The sequence below is a fragment of the Schistocerca gregaria genome, chromosome 1 (genome assembly GCF_023897955.1).
Source record: "Schistocerca gregaria isolate iqSchGreg1 chromosome 1, iqSchGreg1.2, whole genome shotgun sequence".
Classification (NCBI taxonomy): Eukaryota; Metazoa; Arthropoda; class Insecta; order Orthoptera; family Acrididae; genus Schistocerca; species Schistocerca gregaria.
Window position 1 is genome coordinate 1031005473 of NC_064920.1, and position 25149 is coordinate 1031030621.

The 25149-nt window shown below is 39.5% G+C and overlaps 1 protein-coding gene and 1 non-coding gene across 3 annotated transcripts in view; both read right to left on the reverse strand.

Moving 5' to 3' along the window:
* Nucleotides 1–25149, reverse strand: part of LOC126279093 (traB domain-containing protein) — a 153891-nt gene that overhangs the window by 77614 nt on the left and 51128 nt on the right. Inside the window, exons 1-3 of one of the 2 annotated variants that reach the window (XM_049979570.1) lie at nt 11864–11977; nt 10061–10284; nt 9810–9924 (exon numbers count right to left, since the gene is read on the reverse strand). In XM_049979570.1, the coding sequence (XP_049835527.1) occupies nt 9810–9924; nt 10061–10284; nt 11864–11909 (385 nt within the window). In that variant the 5' untranslated portion in view covers nt 11910–11977. Of the gene's footprint in view, nt 1–9809; nt 9925–10060; nt 10285–11863; nt 11978–25149 lie in introns of those variants that run through there. The other variant, XM_049979563.1, reaches the window with a different exon arrangement.
* Trnat-agu (transfer RNA threonine (anticodon AGU)) lies at nt 23712–23783 on the reverse strand. The gene has a single exon. It is a non-coding gene; the product is annotated as a tRNA-Thr (tRNA).

Below are 25149 nucleotides of genomic sequence, written 5' to 3' on the forward strand. Positions count from 1 at the left end.
GGCCCATATAGTGACAGACAATAAAAGAAATACTGAAATTCAATTAAAATAATTTTGTGTCTGACATTTCAACTAATTTAGCACTGGGAATAAATATTCCAATAATTTCTGTTTTTATTGAAATGTGCTTGTCTTCTCTAGAGAAACATATCTCATTTAAAATGTAGCAATTTGGTACACTGTGCACCATATGCCAACCCCACAATATCATGCTTCAAATTCATAGTGACAAAAGTTATTTCAATCATATTACATTATCATTATCATAAAATAATCTTAAATTATATCTTACACATGAATATTTATAAAAAGTAGCAAACCTCATTAAAGTGTAATTTGTGTATGAAAACAGATAAGAGTTGAACAGATGAATGGAATGGATGAGCACTCATCTCATAAACAGCAAACTTCCTCAAATACACACTGTACTTTAGTGTCGAGAATACTTCAGAGAGAGAATTATTGTTATTATTGTGTGTGCCTAAATTTCAGCCATTTCTATAGCTATGTCTATTTCATTTCCTTAACTGGCACATATTTTGAAGATATGGACTTTTTATTAAATTCAAAAATTAATGCCTTTTAAAGGACTGTGTAAAAGTAACCAATCACTACTGCACAGTTGAAGTACTCTCTCTCACTTCCCCACCCCCTTGCTACAGTCACTCAGCCAAATGCAGCCCCACTGGCATGGTGAGAGGACCAAGGAAGTTTGGAGGGGCTGAAAAGGAGACTGACAGTTGGAAGGGAAATACAATAAGTGATTGGGGATAGATACATGCCAACAGGATGACCCCTCCTCCCTCTGTAGAGGTGGCAGGGGAGATCTGTATGGTACATGATGGAATGAAAGAATGGGTTTGGGAAGCGAATACAACAGAGAAAGTGTGTGTGGGGTAGATTAATGTTGAGAAGATGGACGCATGAGAACAGAAGTGGAGGTGGGTATGTAACTGGCCTAATGAATATTGAGGCCAGGGGTTCTGAGAAGAAAGACAGTATTGTAAGAACAATTCCTGTCTAAATAGTTCAGAGAATTTGTTATTGGTGGTGAGAGAGAGAGAGAGAGATGCGGGAGAATGGTGTGGCAGGAAATCCAGATGGCCTGGTTTATGAAGCAGCCACTGAAGTCAAGCGTTTTTTGATCAGCAGCATTTTCTGCCACTGGTGGTAAACTTCTTTTTTGGCCATAGTTTAGCAATGGTCATTCATTCGGGTGGAAAGCTTGTTCTTGGCCATGACCACATAAATGGCTGTGTAGAAATTACAGGTGAGCTGGTATATGACACAATTGCCTTCACAGGTGACTCTGCCTCTGATACTACACAAGTTCTCAGGTCAATAGTAAACCGTCTACACTGACAACATCCAGCTGAGCATGCTGCGGAACTTGAGATGAACCCACTTTCATGTCACACATATTGTACCACTAGTATCTCCTCTCAATACACATTTACTTGGAAATGGCACCATCTGATTTAATTTATGCAGGTGTATTACCTTTTGACCTTTTGGCTGCTCCATATTCCCTCCCCCCCTTTTTTGGCAATGAAATTCCTCTTGCCCTGTCAGCTAGTGTTCCACATTGATGAGCATACAACAGCATGTGCTATAAACATTTTACAAAATGCCGTACATAAAAAGAGAGATTTTTCTGGGGATCATAACTCTTCTTCTATTGATAACATGGAGGGTCAAGTGTTTTGTATAGCCCTTGGGATAGGACCATTTGTATATTCAACATAAGGATCATCTTACTGCTAACTATCCTACCACACAGACTCAAAGTTGGAATATTACACACTTCCTCCAGCTTACGCAAATGGAGCAAATCAGTTGCTTCTTCTTGCATTAGACGCAATCTACGGTATGTTTTAAAGGCCTTGTGGGGGCACCTTTAAGTTAATGGTGGTTCCTCAAAAAAGCCTGGAAAAACATTTGTCACAATTTTTTTTCTTTTTTTACTGTCAGCGTTGCGTATCTAAAGAACTAACTGCAACAAATTGCTCAAATTTTAATGGTATATTCTCCAAGCATTTATTTAGAAACGCCATCGTCTAGTTTTCAAAAATATTATCTACTACTGAGAAATACCCCAAAAACACGTTTTGGGTACCAAAACTATGCCTTGTATTCTGAGACAGTTGCGTAGAGAAAATGGTTGACATTTTTATGATACCGTATTTTAAAGACTATGAGACGCACTTTTTTCTTTGAAAAATTGCCTCCAAAATGCAGGTGTGTCTTATAATCAAAATTAATATAAAAATGTCCAATGCTTGATTTAAAATTCCTACCAGTCTTAAAAATGGCCATTTATTCGCTCCCATGGGAAACCTCTCTTTATCAGGCAAGTTGGATCCAATTGGGAGCTGCAGTGCACCGATGTGATGAACAAGAGCTGCAGGGATTCACAAGCTTGCTAACACTGTATCCCTCCTTCCTGCGATCACAAACCCAGAACACTGTTTACCCTATGATGCGTTATTGCAGTCTACGGTGCCAGTGAATTTGAACCGAAAGTGATTTGTGTTTTCAGCAACAATATAATATTTTTGTTAAAGGGTATTTGTATGATGCGGGCTATAACGCTAAAGTAATAGCATATACAAAAGAACATGGGAAACAGAACAGCTGAGTGACATTTCTGCCGTCCACCATTAGCAAATAGAGGACTGAATGCAAAATGGCTGAATCTAGAAGATGTACTGAAATGGATCCACGAACACCATCAAATTGGCATTGGAATTAACACAAAAATGTCAAATACACGCTCGTAAGCTAGTGCAGCAGGTTTATGATATGTCATGGACTTGACAAAACCAAAATATCTCAGAAAATGCCAAAAGACTACGAAGAGAAAATTCAGAAATTTTTAGACAACATAGTTGTGTGGAGATAACAGCTTACTTATAATCAATTATTCAAAATGACAGTCACAATCAAATTCTTTATTTTGCCGCCAAGTGGTTTCAACCCGCGATGGGGTCATCTTCAGGGCAATTACATCATTTGGTCGCTCACTGGAGTCATCTTCCTGCCTGTGCAAGGTTTGTAACTATGCCCTGAACATGACCCCATCGCGGGTCGAAACCAGTTGGCGACAAAATAAATAATGTGATTGTGACCGTCATTTTGAATAAATGATCATAAGAAAATCCATTGCTTTATTATTCAACAACAAAAGAAAACCAGTGTGGAACTAAACCAAATAGTGAATATGGACAAAACTTCTCTGACATTTGATGTGCCAAGAAACAGAACCATTTGCATGGAAGTTGCTAAAATTTTAACTGTAAAAAGAAGTGGACACGAAGAAATGTACTACAATGTTGCCCTTTCAGGTTGTGCTGACAGTACTAAACTTAATCCAATGATCATTTTCAAGCACAAAACTAGGCCAAAATATTCTGAAACACTGTTAGGTGGTGGTGTTCATGTACATGACAAGGGTTGGATAGACAAGGCTGGTATGAAATTATGGATTAACAGAGTGCGAGGGGGAAAAAAAAGAGGTGCTTTATTGAAGAAGAGCTCTCTTCTTGTGCTAGAATAGTTTAGTAGTCAGTTGGAAAATTCTGTGAAAGAGAAACTGAGACAGGAAAATACAGGGTTTACTGTTATTCCAGGAGGGCTTACTCCACAATTGCAACCTCTTGATGTCTCAATAAATAAACCGTTGAAAGTGTATATGAGAGAGGAATGGAAAAAGCAGAAAATGGCTGAAACCCAAAATGAATTCATGCTAAAGGGAGCTTTACAACGACCTACAATCAAACAACTGTGTCAGTGGATAAAACAATCCTGGTCTAGAGGGAGAGATGATGTTATTTTTAAATCTTTCAAGAAGTGCAGTATAAGTAACATTCTCGGGGGCAGTGAGGACCATCTTATATATGACGAGGACAATGATCATGATGAAGAGGAGGAGGGGGAAGTTCAGATGATGATTTTCAGGGAATTTAAAGGTCACTTCCGTTTTATAAACTAAGAATATTTTTATCCAGTTTGGCTTTGCAATCCATTATAAAAATGTTGTTTAAAAAAACAAAGAAAATGCTTAATAATTAAGGTACATCGTGTAGTCTGTAGCATCTTATAGTCCATAAAATACAGTATACTTCCAAGATCATGATCTCAAACAACGTAGAAAATTTTCTTGCCAACTTTACCCACTTCCAAGATACAGAGGATCAGAGTTACCCTAGTTGTACGTGTAAAATAAGATGAGGTGAATGTAGTTTATAAAGTCCGCCTTAGGCATAAAGTTAGTTTCGCGTTATTTCAATTTCACATATGTTAACTATCAAAATTTTATTGACCCATAAATTTCCTTTCATATAAGTGACTTGCCCCACTGTAGAGGCTTATCTCACGAGGAGTAAGACAGATACTGCCCACAGGAAAATTAAAGAGACCTTTGGAGAAAGGAGAACCACTTGTATGAATATCAAGAGCTCGGATGGAAACCCAGTTCTAAGCAAAGAAGGGAAAGCAGAAAGGTGGAAGGAGTATATAGAGGGTCTATACAGGGGCGATGTTCTTGAGGACAATATTATGGAAATGGAAGAAGATTTAGATGAAGATGAAATGGGAGATATGATACTGCGTGAAGAGTTTGACAGAACACTGAAAGACCTAAGTCGAAACAAGGCCCCAGGAGTAGACAACATTCCATTAGAAATACTGACAGCCTTGGGACATTCCTGACAAAACTCTACCATCCGGTGAGCAAGATGTATGAGACAGGTGAAATTCCCTCAGACTTCAAGAAGAATATAATAATTCCAATCCCAAAGAAAGCAGGTGTTGACAGATGTAAAAATTACTGAACTATAAATTTAATAAGTCACAGCTGCAAAATACTAACGCGAATTCTTTACAGTTTCTAGCATTTGTAGAAAAAGCTTTTGGCAATGTTGACTTTCTTTCAAATTCTGAAGGTGGCAGGGAGCAAAGGCTATTTACAATTTGTACAGAAACCAGATGGCAGTAGACAGGGTTGTAGCCTCTCCCCGATGCTACTCAATATGTATATTGAGCAAGCAGTAAAGAAAAGAAAAGTTCGGAGTAGGTATTAAAATCCAAGGAGAGGAAATAAAAACTTTGAGGTTCGCCGATTACATTGTAATTCTGTCAGAGACAGCATAGGACCTGGAAGAGCAGTTGAACGGAATGGATGATCTCTTGAAGGGAGGCTATAAGATGAACATCAACAAAAGCAAAACAAGGATAATGGAATGTAGTCGTATTAGGTCGGGTGATGCTGAGGGAATTAGATTAGGAAATGAGACACTTAAAGTAGTAAAGGAGTTTTGCTATTTGGGGAGCAAAATAACTGATGATGGTCGAAGCAGAGAGGATATAAAATGTAGACTGGCAATGGCAAGGAAAGCGTTTCTGAAGAAGAGAAATTTGTTAACATCGAGTATAGATTTAAGTGTCAGGAAGACGTTTCTGAAAGTATTTGTATGGAGTGTAGCCATGTATGGTAGTGAAACATGGATGATAAATAGTTTAGACAAGAATAGAATAGAAGCTTTCAAAATGTGGTGCTACAGAAGAATGCTGAAGATTAGATGGGTAGATCACATAACTAATGAGGAGGTATTGAATAGAATTGGGGAGGAGAGGAGTTTGTGGCACAACTTGACTAGAAGAAGGGATCGGTTGGTAGGACATGTTCTGAGGAATCAAGGGATCACCAATTTAGTACTGGAGGGCAGCGTGGAGGGTAAAAATTGTAGAGGGAGACCAAGAGATGAATACACTAAGCAGATTCAGAAGGATGGAGGCTGCAGTAGGTAGTGGGAGATGAAGAAGCTTGCACAGGATAGAGCAGCATGGAGAGCTCCATCAAACCAGTCTCAGGACTGAAGACCACAACAACAACATCCTCACATCCTGGAAAACACCTTTGCTCTGCTTATCCACTAAGGATACAGCAGTTTCTTACTTCTTGTGTCCGCCTCTATAGCTGTGTTGTCAACACAACACAACACAACACACACACACACACACACACACACACTGTTGCAGGGAACCAGGGGTTTAATTCTCGATGCTGCCAGGGACATTTCCTTGGTGGGAGGACTGGACCCTATACAGCACCTGACCTTTTTTTATTTTTATTTTTTTTTACAGAATTTCCTTTCATATGCATTTTCCTTACCTTTGTGCACTTATAAAGGATTTCCCTGTGCAACTTATTATTTACTTTGCACTTGGTTATTGTATTTGACCTACAGAGTATCAAAGTTTCACTGTCATTAGTAAGCTGGAAATTACATCTCAGCTGTTAAGGCCTAATGCTACGTTAGCATTGCTTGCTGCAACTGTTTCTACTTCTCCTTCCATTCAAGGTACTGTCCACAAATAAGGAATACTGAAAGCTAATGATTGGGTGAGCAAGGGGAGTGGTGCTCTCCACAGTTGATGCAAGTGGGAGGTGGCCCACATGGAGCATCTGGGTGCAGTGGACATCTGCAGTCTCTACACGTAGTGCTGGAAGTGCAGCGGGAACATATGTCCCCAAAATTGCAGCGCTTGACGCACCACATAGGGGGAGGGATGTATGGTTTAACGTCACAGTGGTAAACCATCACCTTGACCTTTTCAGGCAATGAATACCCTCAAAGGCCAAGATGAAGGCACCAGTAGCAAACATGTTGTCTTTAGGTCCCCTGTAAATGCACCAGATGAAATGAACACCCTGCCGTTCTAAATTGGCACGGAGCTCGTCGTCAGACTGCAAGAGGAGGTCGCTATGGGAAATAATCCCCTGGACCATGTTGAGGCTTTTATGGGGAGTGATGGAAACAGGAATATCATCCAGCTTGTCACAGATGAGTAACATTCGGGAATGGGCTGTGGATGCTGTCTGAATCAAGACTACGCCGTTTCGCATCTTGGACAGCGCTGTCACTTCTCCAAACATATCCTCAAGGCATTCAACGAAAAACTGAAGCTTTGTCGGCAGAAAAGAGTCCCCGTCGGTTCTGCTACAGACTAAAAACCGAGGCGAATATGGCTCTCTCCACTCTGTAGCTCTACATTCCTCCCATGGTGTAGGGAAGGAGGGAAATGATTTAGGGTCATACCTGTCAGCATTGTATTCTATCTTGTCCTTAGAGATTGCTCGTGCCATACAGTCACCAGCAAGAGATGACTTCATTGTGGGTCATCTGCGGGGCTCTCCCCACAGGTGCCACCCAGTCACAGCAAAGGCCAACTGGCATGATGGCCATTGCCGAGAGTCCTGATGCCCCGGGAGGACAGGCAGTATGTGGGCGGTTTACAGCTCAGGCATCAGCAGTGCGATCCACGTGCTGTCAGGGGGCTACCACCAAATGGGTTCATGAAGGCCCCATCACAACGGACTGGCTACTGTGCTAGATATTGGGTGCAGAGAAATCCAATATTGTCATGGAGATGAAAGAGGACAGGAGACAATGGATGATGACATACCCTGAAAAGTGTCCTCACCCAAATAGTTGAATCGCAGGTGGAGATGCAAAGCCATGACAAGGGATTCAGGAGATCGAATCTAATGGCAATCGTGCACCACGCCGTTCCCCATATGGCCCGCACTTCTGTAGAATTTGGAAAGCGACAGGTCAAACCATAGAATGGGACCTGAACTCATAGGGCCAAAAAGTGAGAGATTCCTTTTAGTTGCCTCTTACGACAGGCAGGAATACCTCGGGCCTATTCTAACACTCAGACCCGCAGGAGGGTTACAGAAGTGGTCAAAAAATGTATGGTGAATTATTTAATCGACAAGAACTGGATTTCACAGGAACCACTGACAGCAGTCTGATATCACAATGTGATTTGTAGTCTGTTTCTGCAGAAGAGGGTTCTGGAAGTTAACATCACATTTTACATGATGATCTTACAGCCTCTCTCCTCTTCCTGCACTTTTCAACTGAAATAATACTGATTGCACACTTTGACTTGGCCCCTTAGTGAAGGATTCTGGGAGCAGAAGCTTGCTATCAGCTCGTAGTCCACTGGCTACTGAGACAAGCCCAGTTTCCTTTTCCCAGAGCAGCCAGCTCATAGCTTAGAAAAGAAATGAACATGTAGTGGACTGATGCATTGCAGAAGTGACGCTGAAGTTTTCTCATTTTTATAAATAATATTAGCAATCACTATACACAACAATGCACATAGAACAACACTATGTTCACAATGGCTACTTATTGTTACGGCACACAACACTTTTACACAGCTATGGTTGGCAACAAGCGTAAATATATTGGAGTGCCATGAATACAGTCACCTTCTACCTTCCACCAATCAGTAAAAATGTGCAAGCAGTATATAAACTGCCTGTTCATTAGAGGACCTGAAGATGATGAACTACTTCTTTGCTGAAAAACTGTGTAGTTTCCACAACAGCATACAACACTATACTCGAGAGCCTTCCAAACTGTTATTACAGTCAGGAAACCCTATAACAGTGCCTTTTCTGGTTGTTGCAAAATAATTTGTTGGACTAAGCCATTTATCTTCTATCCAGCAACATTTTTTTTCCTTCCTTCTTTGAAAGAAGAAGGGTCAAACTATTTTAAAATGGTTTTAATTCCCTCCTTGTGAGTATTTATTACAGTCAATAATTTTTGTTTGTAAACACATGACTTCACTAAATACTTCATGTCATTGTGCACATTAATATCTCAAAAAGGATAGTTGATACTCACCATATAGTAGAGATGCTGAGTTGCAGATAGGCACAACAAAAAGACTGTCAGAAGTGAGCTTTCAGTCAACAAGGCCTTTGTTGAAAACACACACACACACACACACACACACACACACACACACACACACACACACACACCTGACCACACAATCTGTGGCAGCTGAAACCAGAGTGCCTTCTGACTGACTGACTGCCACGAGGCAGTTTGGCATCAGCTGCCTGCCAGTGTGTGTGTGTGTGTGTGTGTGTGTGTGTGTTTTGGTTTTGTTGTCTATTTTCAACATAGACCTTGTTGGCTGAAAGCTCACTTTTGGCAGTCTTTTTGTTGTTTCTATAACTCCGACTCAGCATCTCCACTACGTGGTGAGTAGCAACTATCCGTTTCATAATACTGTTACATTACATCCTGGATTTTCCACTGTTACAGCTATGTACAATTTAATTCTGATGTTTGGACAAAGAAGCAAAACAATTCAAATAAATTTTGTATAGTTGCATGTATTTAAGCATAAAAACAGGAAAAAAGAAAAGCATCATTACATCATTACATTTGTCTTTAAGAACAATTACCTTCACTTTCAAAGATGGTACAGCAAGCAATTTAACAATCTCTAGATGGTACAGCAGGCAATTTAACAATCTCAGTATAAGTAGAAGCAGAATTTGAATTGTGCCAATTTCATAAATATTTTAAGGCACAAAATCTACTTTTAAAGCACTGGGAAAGCTTTGCAAACACGTGAACACCCTTCCAGAACAGTGAGATACTGCCCCACTACGATTCACAATTGGAGGTGTGTGTACACGTGTCAACTTTATACACTTTTAAAAGTGTAAATGCAGAAGATTCTGCACATCTGATACTTACTTTTATTTGTCAGTTACTTCTGTGCGTAAAAAGATTGCAGTTGGATTCTGGCATCACAATTAAAGAGAATATTTAGATCACCACCCCCAGTTTTAAGGAAGAAAGATGAAAAGCATTTAATCTAGGATGAGTGTATTAATTTATGAAGGGAAAAAAAAGAATAACAGTAATTTTTTGAAAGTGTTTTCCACAGTAATAGTAAAGTCCTGCATACTGCGGAAAAGAATATCTTACCAAAATTTATATTTTTAGCTTCTTCTAAAATAGTCTTCTCATCCAACTGTAAAATATTGACACGTGCTCTACATAATTCCACTAGAACGATGTGGGGCTGCACAGCTCTTATTATCTACAGTATAAACAAATCCTTATTAGCCAAAAGTTAAAACAAAGTAACAGTGAAATGTGTATCTGTAACATATTCTGATAATTATGACAAGGACAGAAAAAGAGAGAGATTGAATTTCACAAAAGATGTAGTTTACCTTCGAGACATCTTCCTGACTTTCCACACTGAAGTGTGCAGTGCCAATCAGATATACTTTGGCACCAGTTGGTGTTGTCAATAATGTTACTGTATCAGGCAGATTTTTGTCAATGGACGTGTCATATGCTGATAGAGCTGTTGGAAGTATTGGTATTTTCTTAGTGTCCAAATCAGTATCATTGTCTTCTATATCTGATTCCAGTCCAGATGCTACACTCTCTTCTGCAAATGATTATCAAAAATTAGCTCATCGTAATTTTAAGGTAAGAAAGACAGCTGCAGTAGTCATATATAGTTGACAAAATTCGCCCGAGTACATTAAAGAGACTGTAAAATAATCATCTGAGCAGCTTCAAAACAAAGATGGATGAAATCACTACCCTGCACCATTGGCATGTACCTCTCCTAAAAAAACAAGAGCCCACTGTTGATGCAAATATGTTACTTCTTTTTGAGTTTATTACTGTCTCTCTTAAGTTTAAAATCTTATTGACAGAAAGTTAAACTTCAGCACATTAATCATCAGTTACAAAATATTACTTTTAATAAAATTCTTGGTGATAATATAACAAAATAATTTCATGTAATTATAATGCTACATTTCTCTGCAATTCTCAAGACTATTATTCAACTGGCCAAATTCTACAAACCATTGAAATACCAATATTACCCTCATACTTCGTTTTGAAATCAATCTAACAAAATGAAAGTATATGATTTTTTGTGAAATTTGTGTACATCAAGACAAATGGTGGCAATACTCATAATGAAAACCGAAACACCATCCATTTTCTCTATTTATCATCACTGAAATACTTACCAAAGAATAGATAACATTTCCCATCTCAGCTCATTCACTTTATGAATCATCAGAAACTGTATATGGATGGGAACAGGTAATATTATAGCTTTCTTTTACTTGGTGAACTGTGTGCTACTATCATTTTGGCTCTACAATGCATACTGAAATGATTCACTTCTGGGGAACGAGACTTACTGAATCAATGCGCTAGATTAGGGCACAAAAAGAATCTCTGGCTTTCACAGCCATTCATAACATGTGGAAGGGCAACATAAAGTCTCACTCTGCTGCTGCCAACCCCTCCCCCTCCTCCTCCACCCCCAACTTTCTTCCAAAGTCCACGATTATGTTCCTTCGAATCATTTTGCAGAATAACAGAAAGTCAGAGAAAGGCTTATGTAAAGCTTAAGATCTGTTCCAGAAGAAACACATTCACTTTGTGGCAAAGTATCCACTGCAAATGACGTAGTAATAGTATGTACTGGGCATGGATTGAAAATTGCTCTTTCTTGATGATTTACTGTTGCATCTATGTCATCCCATGTATCAAATGCACCAAGATAAGTAATATATTCTTGACAAGTACAGTCAAATAAAATGCTGTGTATTCCAAAGGCCAATCTGGTCTTGAAAGCAAACATACTAAGAAGAAGTGCTACAAGGATATGTGGCAATGAATTCTTGCTATATGCTTGGACACATGGGGTACAGAGGAAATTGATATGCAGCAGAAATAAAAATACTACACTATTCTTAAGCTGTTTCCAGTTTACCTGAAACTATTTTTGGAAATGTTGGATATTCTTAAACAAAAGGTTGTGGCAGATATACTCCAACTAACTGTACAGACAGCCTTTTTTATTTTTTGTTTAAAAAACTCTAACTTCATTAATACATTACTTTCACACAGTTTTCTGAAATTTACAATAGACTTCTAATACCATACAGGGTAAAAACTACATTCAGTACATAAATTAATACTTTAATTACACTTTTTACCCTTGATATGAAATTTTGCTCTTCTATTTTTAAGCACCAGTGGCATCTTTGCTGGATTAAAGAGAAAAGTGAGCTCGCCACTACATTCACTAAAACGTACGCAGGTATCCCAGTTAAGCCAAGGAAGCCTTACAACTTCTAAACAGCTTACATCTATCTCACAGCCATGAGCTTGTATTTCTGTGTGGTTTGCCTACACTCACTCAACTATTATGTTTGGAAGCTTCACCACAAGGTAATATTTAAACATTATGTAGATTGGGTCAAACTTTACATATGAGAGAGAGAGAGAGAGAGAGAGAGAGAGAGAGAGAGAGAGAGAGAGAGAGAGAGAGAGAGTTCTAATTATGTTACTGGATTACTTCTGAATTGATAGTGAATAACCTAGACAATATCTATTTCTTTTCAAGAGTATGAACCAAAAGTTTCTGTCATATCAGAATCCTTTTATTATCTTAGCCAGTATCTTTCTAAGGCCAATGTAGGCCCATGTTCTTGACCAATCTCTCACTTTTCACTCCTTCGTAATTTTGTTTTTCTTCGGTATTCTCTAATTATATAGAATTTTGCAGGTCAAAACCTTATTCAGAAATTAATGAAAACATGCTGATTGCTACCACAAATTGGTTAATAGAAAAAAAATTAGGTGACAGAGGTTCTAGGAAATTTCTGCACAGTTTAGATTAACCCTCGCAATACAAAGGGTGGGGGGAGTACTTTAGGTACACATTTTGAAAATACTGGAATCTAATTAGTTTTTTTATATTTTAAAACTCTTAAAAAATAATGTTTTTAATGATTTCTTCTACCGGAGACCAGAAATTTTTCAGTTAAACTTAACACAAGAAGTGAAGTATTAGTAATATATGTCACTTTTTCCAGTGATGTCATATACGATATTTTCAGCTTTAGGGCTTTATTTACATGCTAATATTTCTTTAAAAAGTATGCTGAGAGTTAAAATGAACAAAAATTAATGAAACTTGTATTTAAAAAATTTTTGTGGTTGCCATAGAACAGTTCGTAGTACATGTTACTGTAAGTACTGTGATACTACTGAGAGTGTGCTAAATGATATTTTTAGTTTTTGTGCCCTACTTTCACATCTGTAACTCTTTGATACTTGAAAATGCAAATCTATAGGGTCCTTTCTGTTGACCTAGAATTGAGCAGTGTGGCAAGCAGCAAGGATTCACAGTACAAGTACAGGAAAAAATCCAAAAATTCTTAATTTTTTATTAGATCACACAGTACATATATTTTTTTTGTCATTTTTTCTGTCTGTCTGTCTGGCTGTTCGTCTTATAAGACTTCTTTTTCTTTCAAGTAGATTGGTGTATCAAGTTCAAATTTGTCATGTACTTAACTCTATGGCCCCTTGGCAAAGTAAAAAATTTAAGGTTATAAGTCAATGCAATTGAAAGATTCAGTCATTTATGTCACATATTTTGGCACTTGCAAACTCACTCATCAAAACCCATAAGGTACTTCTCACTGACGCCGAATCATGAAATTCGGCTAGGAGCAATGATACACAGTACAAATAAAATTAAAAAAATCTGAAACTAATTAAATTATTATATCAAATAAAAATATCTTTCTGCCATTTAAATTTTAGCAGTAACACTACACAAACAGATGTTTTGATATTGCTTTAAGTAGTTCTACGACTTACTGGAGCTATTTCATTTACTTAGTTTGTGCCTTTTCCTATAAGACTTCAGGTTTAACAGAAGTTGATAGAGAGGCAGAATATTTTCTCCACACAATTTATATGAAAGTGAAAGGCATAGAATATCAAAACTCAGCAGCAGGAATAAATAATTATGATGCACTTCAAAATACACCAGAACGATTTTCTAATTCAACATCCTGTACTTCTTTTATTCTTGTTAGTCCATTCTATCATATGAAAATATACACCGTGTTGCAACATTTTAGCCTTCTTAAAATGTAAACCAGTGTTTTGGTGCATTTTCAATAGATCCTTCATAGATCTGCAAATCTAGCTACACATACTTTTTGTAAACGGCAACTAGACCAAGGACTCCCTATTTCTGGACTGGCTGAAAATGTTACACTAAGGGCTATCTGTGTTTTGTGACAGTCAATATTGGCAATCTCAAAAACCACTACATATGTCTACAACAGCCATTATGAAGTTGCAGTCGTGTTAGGCTGCGACAAAGCAGTAAGCATATGTGTAGGCCCAGTACTGTGTGACAGAAGTGCAACATGTTCTGTCTGTGCTTCCACTCTCTCATCAGTTGTCTATGTTTTGTGTCTGACTCTCAGGACAACATAAACAAGGTTCATTCCCAATTAACAATTACTTTGTTTTCAGGTACTCCCTCAAATCAGTCTTCAATATCAATATTTCAATTTGCTATTAATGATGATGTAAATAAAATTGAAAGAAACTTCCACATGGGAAAAATATATTAAAAACAAAGATTCCAAGACTTACCAAGCGGGAAAGCGCCGGCAGACAGGCACAATGTGTGTATGTTTGTGTGTTTTGTTCATTGTGCCTGTCTGCCGGCGCTTTCCCACTTGGTAAGTCTTGGAATCTTTGTTTTTAATATATTTCAATTTTCTATTTTAGTTCAACACATTTCGGAGCTATAATTCAATTTTGAAGGATTGATCTGTTTCGAGAATCACATCTGCTTCAATTTATCATAATTTAAATCAGATTTTCCACATAACATGCTTTAAGTGAAAAAATTCTCTGGTTAGATACTATGGAGGTAGACAGTTCTCATGACATATTTAGGAGAAATTATACAAAAGGTACAGTCAGTGATTTAACAACTCTCTGGGCTTTTCGTTAGTTGGTTTTTCTTTATAGTTGGTCTGGCTCCTGCTGTTCAAGCAAACAGTAACATCCTTAATTAATAGTACTGGGGAATACAATAATACTCTCAAGACAAGGGCTACCACAATATTATTGCTGCAGCAAAAACATAAAAATATTTTTTTTAGAAATGACACTTTGTGCAACACCTAAAGACAAATATACAAGACAGACAGGTCAACATAATCACAGAATTCATCTCAATATTCCAATACCATTTTGGGAAAAAGATTTTCGCTGAGGCTGTTCTCCTCATATTGAAGTATGCTACTAAAGATAAAGGAACCAGTCTTTGTGCAAGTGAAGTCTACCTGTGATCAAACTTATCATGTGACTACAATAACCCAGAAAAAAGTTCTGCATACAGTAAACTTGAGAATTTTGTAATTGTAGCAACAAGGGGACAATCATTTATTCTAAGAGACTATCAAATGAAAGGAATACATAAAGTGGGTAGCATTTGCATCGGTATAATGTCTTCCACACACTTATCTATGCCTAGCAGGTAGGATTAAAAATGTTACTATACTGCACCACCATACATGATGCAAGGCTAATATGCCACAATCAAAAGTCTGCTTCTACAAGGGGAAGTCATAAAATAAAGTCTCATAAAATTTAATATTTTGTTTGTCTGCAGGTACATTTTTTCCATTCTGGTACACACTGAAATCCCCATGCTAAGGTAGTACAGCACACTCTCGAGGAGGCAAAACATAGCACCACAGCCCATCTCCAGTTTATCAGTTGCCTGCCCCATTCTATTTTGCTCCTCTACCAGTGTACTGCAGAACTGTGGCACAGTGATGTCAATGTGTACCAAGACTACAGACAAATAACTACATTACACAACTTGAGTTTTTTGTAAGGATGTGATTAAAGCTTTATGATTATCCCTTGTATGTGTTGAATGGTACAAAACTTTTACGTGTCCACCACAGTACAAGAAGCTAAATAACAATTCCTTTCCAAAGATGATTTGTTTTCAACATTATGTCACTGTCTATCTGCAAGCCCACGTCAGTCAGAGACGTTGGATCACTGGAAATAACTAGTCAAGGACATGCACTCATTCTCTGCAGGAGATGAGAGAGAGAGAGAGAGAGAGAGAGAGAGAGAGAGAGACGTGAAGGCAACAAAATGAGATTTCACACCCCTTGCTGAAGAGGTCCTTTGAAGTAGAGTTCCTTCTTAAATGAAACTATCGACCTGCCCTGGCTTTGCACAGATAGCACTAAGTATATATGGTTGGATGACTTGTGTGGCATAGCAGTAATAATGCACAATCTGTTTTACTCTTTGATTTTTGTAAGTATTCTTTGTATTGACTCATGTTGTTCAGTTGATTCATGTTCGAGCTTTAGTTAATAAAAAGTTATTGCTTGACTAATACATTGTACTTCTTCAGCAGACGGAGATAAGCTGTAGTGACCAAAGTAGTCACCCCGATACAGCTCTACCCCAGCATGTTGAAGGCCACTGGAAACCTCTGAGCTTCTTCTCCAATAAGCTTGTCATCACAAGTGATATGGAGTGCTTACGATAAGGAATTTCTGGCAATTTATGAAGCTGTCAGACATTTCCGGCCACAAATGGAAGCCAGGCCATTCACGGTTTTCACAGATCACAAGCCGATTACTTTCGCCTTCAGTAGGAACAAGGATGCCTGCTCACCACGACAATTTAGACAACTTGAATTCATCGCTCAATTCACAACTGACCTGCAACATATAAAAGGATCTGAGAACGTCATGGCAGATTTCCTGTCTCGGTTGGATTCAATCTCTCGGACTACTGACTACAAGTAGCTAGCTGCGGCACAAGATACAGACCAATAACTCGTCGAATTCTGTTACGACAGTATATGTGGGTTATGTCTGCAGCAAAGACAACCTGCTGGTGAATGTCTGAGAGTTCGGGCGATGTATCACAGGGAAAACCAAGACCTTTTGTACCTACGAAAGTGCGATGGCAATTATTGGCAGCGTCCATGGGCTGGCTCATCCAGGAATAAACACCAGTGTTAAACTGATGACGGACAGATTTGTGTGGCCCAACATAAAGAAGGACTGCCATAGTTGGGCAAAAACATGCTTCGACTGTCAGAGGGTCCAGGTTGGACGACTCATGCACAAAGCACTTGACACAACATTTCACACATGTGCACCTGGACATCGTGGGATCTCTATTGCCATCGGAAGGATACTATTACCTCCTCACTGCAGTGGACCGCTCCATCAAATGGGCAGACACGGTTTCATTACCAGACATTTCCGCAGAAACGGTGACACGGGTACTTCTTTCGACATGGATCACACATTTAGGCTGTGGAAGGGGATTTTAAATCATTTTAGTTCAGTCAATTTGCATAAAACATTAATAAACTATATACACAAATCTTTCTGGTGAACCAGTTTACCTATTAAAACAGTATCAAAATCCCTACAGTAATTTCTTGAGGTGAATGTTCACATACACACAGAAAAAAGTGGTGGTGATGTTAATTTAGTAACATCTATAGATAAAAACATGGCCCAGTATTAGCTGCATCTTTTTCTGGCCTTGTCCTTAGTTTATGGAAGCCATAGGAACACCAAAATTTGCCGTCTGGATAGGAATTTGACATCCGCTCCTTGTAAATGTGAGTCCAGTGTTTTTGACCACTGTGATGTTTCACTCAGAAGATGATGTGATGTAGATGATACCAACTGAGAAGCAACTGCAATGTGTATCCTGCCATTCAGTCATCTAGTAATACGGTTCTGTAGCTGGAAGTTCATATGTCTCAGAATCTGGCGGCAGAACAATCCCTTATAGTCACATCCAAACAACCATACAGTATTCAAACTGGATTACGTCTTTCGTAAAGCAATGGGTCAATGAGAAACAATACCAAATGGAAAACACAATAAAATGAAGAGGCAGAAGGTTTTGCAAATATTAGGGTAGAGGTGCTAACAACTACAGCTGAAGGGGAGTGAATGGAAGAGTTGCAGTGGCAACAAGGCATGGTGTGACGTAGCATATAGCTCTTTAGCATATCTGAACATTCATGTTTCACTGCTTAAAGCTTGTTTAATGTCAGGCGGCTATGAACGGCCACAATGAAACATTCAGGACCCACATTTGCTGAGTCATGAGCAACACCACACAGATGAAATCATCTGGAGCCCTTATTGCTTCAACCTAATTCAATATCTCAATGATTTGGATTCTTTACCCAGCCTGAGTGTCAATATGGAGAACAGGTCAGAGATATTTGGGCTACATACTCCAGCCACAGCTTGCTTCTGGGTTAGGCACTGCCCCTGTAGCAAGCATATCACATGGAGCCATCCACTGATGAGAGACTCGGTGTAAACACCATGGCCTGACACTTGACCGTTTTTGAAGCCTTTAGTTACGCACCTCTGAACAGTAATTCTGATCTTCCTACATTACATTTGTGATTTTGACAGCTCCATTAACTGCTGAATGCACTAAAGATGCTGTCATAGACCTAAGGAATGACCTGTTAGTTCCATTGGTCTCTGCATTACCACCAATGTGAGTGGTCATGAACTGCGTTCTACCTATGTAGAGTAAAACAGGAAGGTGGCGATAATAACTTTCCATACACAAATGAATTACATACATTGGCTGTGTGTGAGCATTGATGTAAATCAATGGGAAAAGTCAAAAATTTGTTTGGGGCAGAATTCAAAGCCGGATCTCCTGCGTACCAGGCAGTTGTTTTGACCGCTAGGCCATCCAGACACAATGGTCATCCACTACCCTAGCATGCCTTCCATCAGAACCAAATTTTCAACTCATCCACATATGATGAATGTATAGCCCCCTTTTCTTCTAACTGTGCAATTATTCCAATGAAGCATGGATTTGAGTTTCTAAAGTTGTGGCAGCAGCAGCTTCAGCTGCAAAAGCAACAACGACTGTAACAGTAATAAAAACAGGGGCAATTTACCCAGCAACAGCAGATATTCCTGTTACAACTGCTGCAAAACCACAATAGTAAGCAGCTGCAGTTTTCTCACCTCCCCCTCTACCATATGCTTGCTTAAATGAGGCAAATGAGACTCGAGAGGTCTATGTACCTCACTTTATTCTCATTGCAAGGCAAGTCAAATAACTGAGCCTGAACAAAAGTGTATGCTCTTAGTGTCTTTTAATAATAAATTTCACAAAGTGGTGCAGAAACTACACCCATTCTCAAATCCTAGTAGTTAAGAGTTTCTCTGAGGTTTGTTGTCTGCGCCACAGCTAGGCTACAGTTTAATCAAAGTCTTAAGCGATGTGAGCAATCCTGCACAACATGAGCTGCTCACTTGCAAGGCATGGCACACAAGTATGCTTTTACCTTTAAACAGTGTGCTGCATTGCATGCAGAATCCTTAATCTCCGATAGTATTAGACATCTTGATGCTCTCAGAGAAGTTGGTGCTAAGGCTTTATTCATAAGATGCAACCCTGTGTGAAATATTGCATCAGCATAAGCTATCTTACACGATTCCTCTGGTATCAACATTGTTAGTTGTATTAGTCATCATTGTGCTCTACAATCAACTTATGACTTCCAATCGACCTCATCATCCAATTTTCCAAGTATCTGCTTGTTCGGTAGTCCAGCTGCACAAGATTCAGTAGTTAGTACAGTAATTAGGGGACCACGGCTCTCATTGTTACTGGACGCACAGAAGCAGGAGCGCTTTGTTTACCCTCAGCATATCCCAAAGCGAGCACAGGCTCATGCACAATTTCCCCCTTACCATCGTCAAAAGGTCCCAAAAAGTTTTTGCCATCAAATTGTATTCAGATTGTGGCACACGGCATCAAAAAAGTCACTGTCCTTTACATGATATCACCCGTTTTGCATGCTTCAAAATAGAGCACCTAACGAGTGTCTGCCTTGGCCACAACAACATTGACTATTAGTGTGCTGCAAGCTATCTTGCTGGTGCCCATACCAGCAGCAGGGAATGCAAAGCTCAAGCTGCAACTGGACATCAATGGAGCAAGGGTTAAATATTGGTTTTGGAATGAGTCTTATTGGTAAGGTTGGTGGAGAAAAAGTGTTTCCACTGCATGGACCAGGAGAAGGTTGTCAACAAGTCAAGCATGATTAAATTTGGGAGTGGAGCAAAAAATAAGACTTTTGGAAGTGACTTATACTTCTGTGGGACTAAGGCTTTTGGAAGAAAGGTTCATGGCCGTGTTTCGAGTCTGTTTAGGTTCTGGATTCTGTATGGTGGTAGGAAGGAGTTTCTGAGGGTGTGTTAAATGTAGTAGGCTTGCAAGGAAGGGTTTGTCGGCTATGAAGGGAGGTGAGGGAGATTTGGAGTCTCTCCAGAGGTGATGGATAGTTGTAATTCAAGGTGAGAGTAGGAGGTGAATAGGTTGGAGATTTTTTTGAAGTGGTGTAGTGCATGCTGCTGTAGTTCCTGGAGAGCAAGAGTTTCACTGTGAGAGATGGGATGCAAGAACTGGGACTGCAGAGCAGAAGAATTCTTTGGATGAAGAAAATGTACTGTAAGCAGGTTTGCGCCTGATTTACATGGTTTTGCAGGACTAGGTTGGTGAGGGCTATGGACTGACAGAATTCAAACAGATAGAGGTCATTCTGGAAGGAGTGGTCACAGCTAGAGATTGGTAATTTGATGATCAGGCCATTTTGGTGGATGCCAAGAGCTAGGCAACAACAAAGGGACAACATGTTGGTTCGAGTTCTAGGTATAAACAGGGAAATTATTCTGTATTTTTATGGATGGAAGAAGCAAAGATCCATAGAAGTAGATAAAAATGTGCAATAATCCATGCGAAATATAATAACTGAATAGATGAAGTTTGGGGAAAATTGAAATCTGAGGGAGCAGTGCTGATAGTGAAAGGTGAAAACAAAGTAAAATTGATGTGAAAACACAGTAAGATCAAAAAGAAAATCATAAATAAATAAGAAGATGCTGTGAGATGCAGTTTGGTGGATGGATATGGGTGAAGAGAGGAGGCAGTAGGTGTAAATGGATTAGATCCTCACTCACAACTACTTCCCTTTTGAAGGCATCACCTACAAACAAATCCATGGTATAGGAATGGGTACCCGCATGGCACCATCCTATGCTACCTATTCATGGGCTATGTAGTGGAATTCTTTCTAACCACCCAGAATCCAATACTTTCACCTGGTTCATATTTATTCATGCCATCTTCATGATCTGGACTGAGGGTAAGAACAACCTATCCACATTACTCCAGAACCTCATCTTCTGCCCCGTTCACTTTACCTGGTACTTCTCAGCCCAACAAGCCACCTTCCTCGATGTTGAGCTCCACCTCAAGGATGGCTAGACCAGGGCCGGTTTAAGGCCCAAGTGACACAAAATGCCACTTGGGGAATCAAGCTAAGAGGGGTACCAGAGACAAAATAGCTGTGAGATTTCCATACAGGACATAAAACAATTAGTTACGGCCACTTGGGGCACTAAGCTTTGAGGGGCACCAGCAGCGGCCAAGAGGAAGGTTCCTATACATCTGTATAACACTTAGTAGTGTAAACTGACATGGTTGTAATGTATAAGGGGAAAAGGGGGGAGGTGGGAAAGAGAGGGGAGGTGCCAAATGATAAAGAGCTTGTGTGGAAAAAATGTTCTCTGATGGGCCCTGGCTACATCCGTGCCTCCAACCATATCAAACCTACTGATCACCAACAATACCTCCGCTTTGACAGCTACCATCCATTCAATACGAAGTAGTCCCTTCCATATGCCTGGAGGAGGGGAGAGGGTGCAGTAAATGTTGTGCAGAAGCAAACGCGTTTCTGCTATCATGCACATGACGTCAGGGAGGGGCGTTTTGTGCCCATATTGGAACAATGGAGGCTGTAGATATCATTAGTGTTGTTGTTTACTTTTAGTTACTTCTGTGTAGTGAGTGATTTGCAAGTGAAAGTGTTTTGAATGTGTGCAGCCAATGCCAGGTTGCGCAGTTGTTGGCATTCTCACAAACATAACACTAAAGGGACTATAGTAGTAGCTTCATGCTTTTCCGTATGATGGAGGCCTCTAAAAGATTTGACTGTCAAACTGCTGCAGAAAAGACTCTGTGAATGTTCCAAATGATAGAATATCCTCTTGTTGTTTCACAGAAACTGATTACGTTATGAGACTTGTGTGCTGAACTGCTGAATTTACTATGAAAACGAGTGCTCAAGAGCAATGCATTTCCATCATGCAAATTGCTTCGTAGTAGTAGTAGTGCCAGTGAAAGCACACCATAGGCAAGAGAAGAAAGGAAGTAATATTTCAATAAACTTAAGATCCATTTATAGAAGCATAGAGACATTATAGAAGCTTTCACCATGGAGGAAGACTGCTGATAAGCATACATTTACAGATAAAGTTGTTTGTAATTTATCAGATACAGAATTCCATATCGGCATTAAAGACAAGAAATGCTCATCTGAAGAAGACGTGCGTGAAACTGTGAGCAAATAATAAAGATCTTTGAAGTCAGTTGTCATCAATGAAATGACATCTTGTACTTTGCATGCTGTTTCACCAAAAAGTTACAAATTTCGCAGGGAAAACCTCTGATGCCCTCTACTTGCATTCTTGGATAAACCACAGTTTTTGTTACCATCCAGGAACGTAAGAGGCTGTTTTAGTTAAGTTATCTAATTCAAAATCTTTCTGCAAATAAGGCACTTGTATAATTTCTTGAGTGAAAATGATAGTGCCCACCTATCAGCAAAGTTAGTTCAAACCTATGATAAATACAAAATGAAAATGTGCAGTTTATACAACTTGTTTACTTGTCAAAACTTACCCCAGAGCCAACTTAGGAATTTGCATGCTCATTTCAAACATTTACTTTGACAGATAACTGCAAAAAAACAGCAGTGTCGGTTAAAAGCTGGACAAGTTACAGAACGTAGCAGAGCATTCTAGTAATAGCAGAATTGCAATTTTTGTTTCATTATTCCAGTAGAGACGACAATATATCACAAACACATTGCATAAATACATGGCCCATATGTTATAGTGCTGTTCCGGAAGTAGATGTTGTTGGCTAGTGACATCACAGCTTCAGCCAATAGCAACACAACGCTTATAGCCGAAACTTATTTTGCAATGCATACAGTCAAGCCACCCACGTAGTGCCACATCTGCTGTGACAAGCAGTGCCTCTTCAAATATGCCACAGGTCCCACTGAAACCTTTGAAGACCATAATTACCCTCACAATCTTATCCAGAAACATATCTCCTAAGCCTTGTCTCTCCAGTCACCTACCATCCCCGACATATCCACTGCCTGGTCACAATGGAGCACTCCTGTATGACTCAATACTACTCAGGACTGGAGCTAATGAAACAGATTCTTTGCCAGGGTTTTGACTACCTCTCATCATGCCATGAAATGCGGAATATCCTACCCACTATCCTTACTACCCCTCCAAAAGCGGTATTACACTGCCCAACCAAGCTACATAATATACCTGTCTGTGCCTACTACACCCCTGTTCCCAACTCCTTGGCTCATTACTCTAATCCCTGCAATAGACCTAAATGCAAGACTGTCCCATATCCTCCCACTACCACCTACTCAAGTTCTGTCACAGGCACCTTCTACCCCATCAAAGAATTGGCCACCTGTGCAAGCAACCACATGATCTGCAAACTTAGCTACATTCACTATCTGCATCCTACAAGGGCATAACCACTAAGAAGCTGTCTGTCTGTATGAACGAACACTGCTAAATTTTGTCAAGAGGCAATTGAACCATCTAGCTGCTAAGCATACCACTAAACACAATGTGCTTCATTTTAATGATTGTTTTACAGCATGTGCCATCTGGATTCTTCCCACCAACACTAGATGGGAACTCACCATACAACATATCCTTTGCGCCCTTAATCCCCCTGGCTTAAATCTTCACTAGCCCCTGTCTTTCACCTATCTTGTATATATGCAGACTGAAACGATGAATGAAAACTTTTAACCAAGGCTGGGATTCAAACCCAGGTCTCCTGCTCACTAGGTAGATGCACTAACCACTATGCCACCCTGGCCTTACATATCTGTGTGGACTATCACAGCATGCCTCCCTTCTCCAAGTTACCATTCATCCCTTGGACCACTTGGTATTCCCCCTAAACTCAAACAGCATTGATCATTTTATCAAAGAAACTACACCTGGGTTTCAGGTAGGATCCTCAATTTCATTTGGTGCTAAGATGCTGTTTCAATACACTTGGCGAGCCTCTGCAATGCTGTTGAAGTTTAGGGAGAATACCAAGTGGATTGAGATGTCAATGGGAATTTGGATTGAGGAGGAGTCATGTTAGGATAGTCCCTTCAGTTTTGCAAAGCCACTGTGCTGTGTTGGTACAGTAGTGTGTGTGTGTGTGTGTGTGTGCCTAATGAGTAGGAGACCTAGTTTTGAATTCTGGTCTTGGTACAAATTTTCAATCGTCATTTCAATCTGCACATATACATCATTATGCTTGAGATTTGGAAAAGTTCGTGGAACATGTAGTTTCACTTGATCCCATCTACTTATTCCCTTCCCTACTCCCATTCCAGCATTACACATGACTTCTATCCTGCCAATACATAAAGGACAGTTATAATTAACCTTTCACTAACTGAGAGACTCACCCAAGAAAAATTAGTGATTACAGGACAATGAAACTTTATGGAGGAAACATTTGTAAGAATACACAGAAGAGAAATAATGACTAAACCACTGAAACACATTTAAATTTCCACATGAAAGTGAAACATTTGTTAACTGCGTACCATGTTTATGTTCCACATTACAATTGTTGCTCAATCTAATGACCACTTGCATAAATGACAGCCTCGAACCACTCTAGAAATTGCTCTACTGCTGCCCAAAACAATGGTGAACCTTGGAATATCAAGCTGTCGTCACATATCTCATGCACTGCTTGTAGATCACACATTGTGTTCAGCATTTTCAAGCATGGCAACATTAACTTCTGCAAGAACTTGTGGCACAATTGTCCATTGGCCTCTTCCAGCAGCAATTCTCAAATCTCCAGTTAATTTGAATCATGTTCTTTAACCATGGTGCAGAAGTAGGACCTCTCGGTACCCCTTTAATGCACCAATACTTTTGAAGAACAGCCGCACTATTGCTGTTGTTTATGAGTAAAGCACTGTTCACCTTGTTCAGACCCATGTCAATGACTGCAACTGCACTGCACACTGATGCTTGTGTTTCAGCTCTACTTTGCCATACCAGTCCCAACATATAATGGCAAGTCATGACACTAACTTTACTACCAACACAAATCCTGCAGTGCAACTCACCCCACTCTTAGAACACCTTCATAGACATCAACAGCACCTTCCCCATCCCTTTCCTACTATCTCGCTCCCTGCCACACACTTTTTCAATACCCCCACCAT